The sequence below is a fragment of the Plasmopara halstedii genome (assembly GCF_900000015.1).
Source record: "Plasmopara halstedii genome assembly, contig: Scaffold_2956, whole genome shotgun sequence".
NCBI classification, from domain to species: domain Eukaryota; phylum Oomycota; class Peronosporomycetes; order Peronosporales; family Peronosporaceae; genus Plasmopara; species Plasmopara halstedii.
The window spans coordinates 1,712,654-1,715,481 of record NW_020189861.1 but is presented as its reverse complement, the minus strand read 5'-3'; the positions used below and the strand labels follow the sequence as shown (position 1 = coordinate 1,715,481).

Sequence of the window (2,828 nt, the reverse complement as noted above, 5' to 3'; positions counted from 1 at the left end):
CTTCTGAATCATTTGGTTCTCGTCTTGCTCTAACACACTACAAGGCTGATTCCAGGTGTTTTGACTGGTGGGAATCAGCAGATTTGCAGATTTCTCTACCGGCTAGTCATGTATTTCCAAATTATTCTATGACATCTGTTTGATGAGAGCAGATATCTCAAATATTTGTACATAGAAGATTTCATCTAGCTGGATGTGTACCAGCATCAAACACAGACAAATTGTTTAAGATTATACCGTAGCATATTTTTATCCAAAGCGATGGGATGAGCTGGTCCAATCTACAACAGCTTAAGCACTCAATAACTGCAACTTGAAGTAAATGGGGCTGATGAAGACAACAACGTGCTCGAATCCGAAAAGCTTATTTGATTTAGGTTATTACGCAGTGTGCCGCGGACCGGAGTCAATAAATGATATCATTTACACCGATTTGATTGTGTTGACATGTATTATGCAATCGTCATTCGAGCTGAACTTTTGTTCCTTTCATACTGCTCGCTTGAAGCGATCTTATTCCTGTTTCTGCTACTGCAATTACAATGTATTGATGGTGGTAGCCTTACGTCAGTGCATGCTTCAAAGTTCTACACGAAACGATTTATGCGGGCTTCAGCCTTGATAGATAAAGTCATTTTCAAAAGTCGATAGAAGAGTTTAACGGGAATTGTGACGCAACGTCAATAGCTTCGTGCCTTTGAAATTGCTGCATCTACAGAGCAAAGGCTTAAGACACACTGTCATTTACGTCTTTATTTCTCAGACTCCCCTGTGGATGAATAATCACAGACGAGTTCAATTACATGTACAATTATCCTCAGTCTCACTATCAATATGGTAGCAAACATCTGCGCGGGATAGTTTGCACCCGACTTAGGAAGAATTGCAAGAAAAGATAAGTTTCTCCGTAAGAATCACTGCTAGCTTTACCGCTGCTATCCTCTAAGTAGCAATGAACAAATCTTTTTATTATATTCGACCATTAAATTTTGACCTTTTTTATTCAAACTCACTGTAGTGCAGGTTAGGCGTCTATATTGAGACCAATGACATTTTTATCAGGACTTCTTCGATGGTGTCAAGCTTACCAGCATTCGTAAGTCATTGACAATCACTTTCTTATCAAACTAGTGAGATGATGGAATCGCACGAAGAATGCTGCATACTCCCAGCTGTTAGCCAAAGTGCTTAATGTAATGCAATAATGATTTTTTTAAACATAGGCATGGGTCTGCAGCAGCATACACTAGTGTCGTGCCATCACAAAATCACGTTCGACCCATTGACTAAATGCTTCGTACAAGCAATTTATCATCTAGAATATCTTTTCGTCTAGAAGAATGACATCTTTTATAAGGAAGTATGACACAAATTACCGATTTCACCTTATTGCAACACAGTTCAAATTTTATTCAACGCTAAAACTTTAGTGGTTGAAAAAGCTGAAACAGCTGATCACATGGTCGGGACGCTGATTCGATATAATTGGTAGAAAAGCGGTAGAAAGCGCCACCTTGATGCCATTTAATCAACTCGCTGATCTGCAACACGAGACATCGCTCAGCTTCTATCGATTTCACCCAGTCATATGCTCTACACGCGCCCAGTATAAGTGACGCCGATCTCATTTAAGTCCTCATGAAAGATGTATTTTAACATGCTACTCTGACAATGTGCAGCGCCGAAAATTTCCGCCATTAATACTGTCAGAAAGAGCGGCAACTGCAGCAGTGGCACCTAAAGGCAACAACTTTACGTCCGAGCGTAGGAAGCAGGAGCCGACCATCACGGAAGCTTTGCTGATTTCGGGTGAGAGAGTTCTGGAGTTTGAGTGTAGCCGTCTTAAGCTGAAGCAAAAAACAGTTCGAGTCTAAGATGCAGGTGCGGCGAAACGAGCTATAGTAGCGCAGATCGACTTTGAGCTGGCGTATCAGGCAGCGAAGGCGCAGTTTAAGCTCGACAGAATCACTTTGGTTTTAAAAAGGAAGTTTGGCGCTACAGGCTACTTTTGCGAAGAGTGGGTTGCACAAGATGGTCTCAACATACAATTGTGTGGATTACACAAGTCGGTGTCATCACACAATGGTGTGGCTATTAGAAAAGCCCTATCATTTTAGATATAGGCGACTCTGCCGCAAATAAAACTAATAAATTCAGCTTCAAGTTTGAGCGAAAGAATTTGTTTGACTTCGTTAAGATTTTGAGTACGTTTGATGGTAGCGGATTGCGGTCCGTACCGCTCGTACTGGTTCTAGTGTAGAGCGTAAGGTCGGTAACCTAAGTGCTTCCTCTAAGCAGAGAACTATGGCAACCTCGCTGCAACTTTCAGCTGTATTAAAAAAGCGGTACAAGTTTTTTTACATCTAGTAAAACCCTAGGTATCTACGTCGTCTCTCTTGCCTTCATCTTCCTGATATTCCGTAGCGTCTACAACTTTCCATTCTCAATCAGAGGTTCATGATTACGTTCGTCGCCAATGTCAATATGAATAATATGTCAAGAGGATCACCAACAGCCTCACGATATTCTTCGTCCAGTAAAATACCACAAAATCAATTTCAAAGTCGTGAGATTCGAGCCTTGATCATCCCAATTCAGTGCTCGTTTGTCGTTTGTTGTTCGCATCACCGAGAGATGATATTCAAAACCTTCATTCTTGTGTAGCTTTGCTTTCAGGTGCTTTAAGGGACGCATGGTGTGGTTTTGAAGAGCGTTGGGCGAATCGCCAAGAATAACTTTTCCGTCCAAGAAAAGGAGCTGTGGAAGAAAACTAGCTTCATTGATTTGTTGTAACGGGGTTACACGCACCCTGGTAACAAAGGTGTGTA

At 41.4% G+C, this 2,828-nt stretch overlaps 1 protein-coding gene across 1 annotated transcript; it reads left to right on the top strand.

The window, feature by feature from the left end:
* Positions 1-1,638: 1,638 nt before the first annotated feature.
* On the top strand, positions 1,639-1,874 carry PHALS_06447 (uncharacterized protein; the record flags this gene model as incomplete). The annotated part of the gene is made up of 2 exons (XM_024719735.1): positions 1,639-1,647; positions 1,680-1,874. 2 exons carry the CDS (start codon positions 1,639-1,641, stop codon positions 1,872-1,874), a joined length of 204 nt encoding a protein of 67 aa, XP_024585004.1.
* Positions 1,875-2,828: the final 954 nt, after the last annotated feature.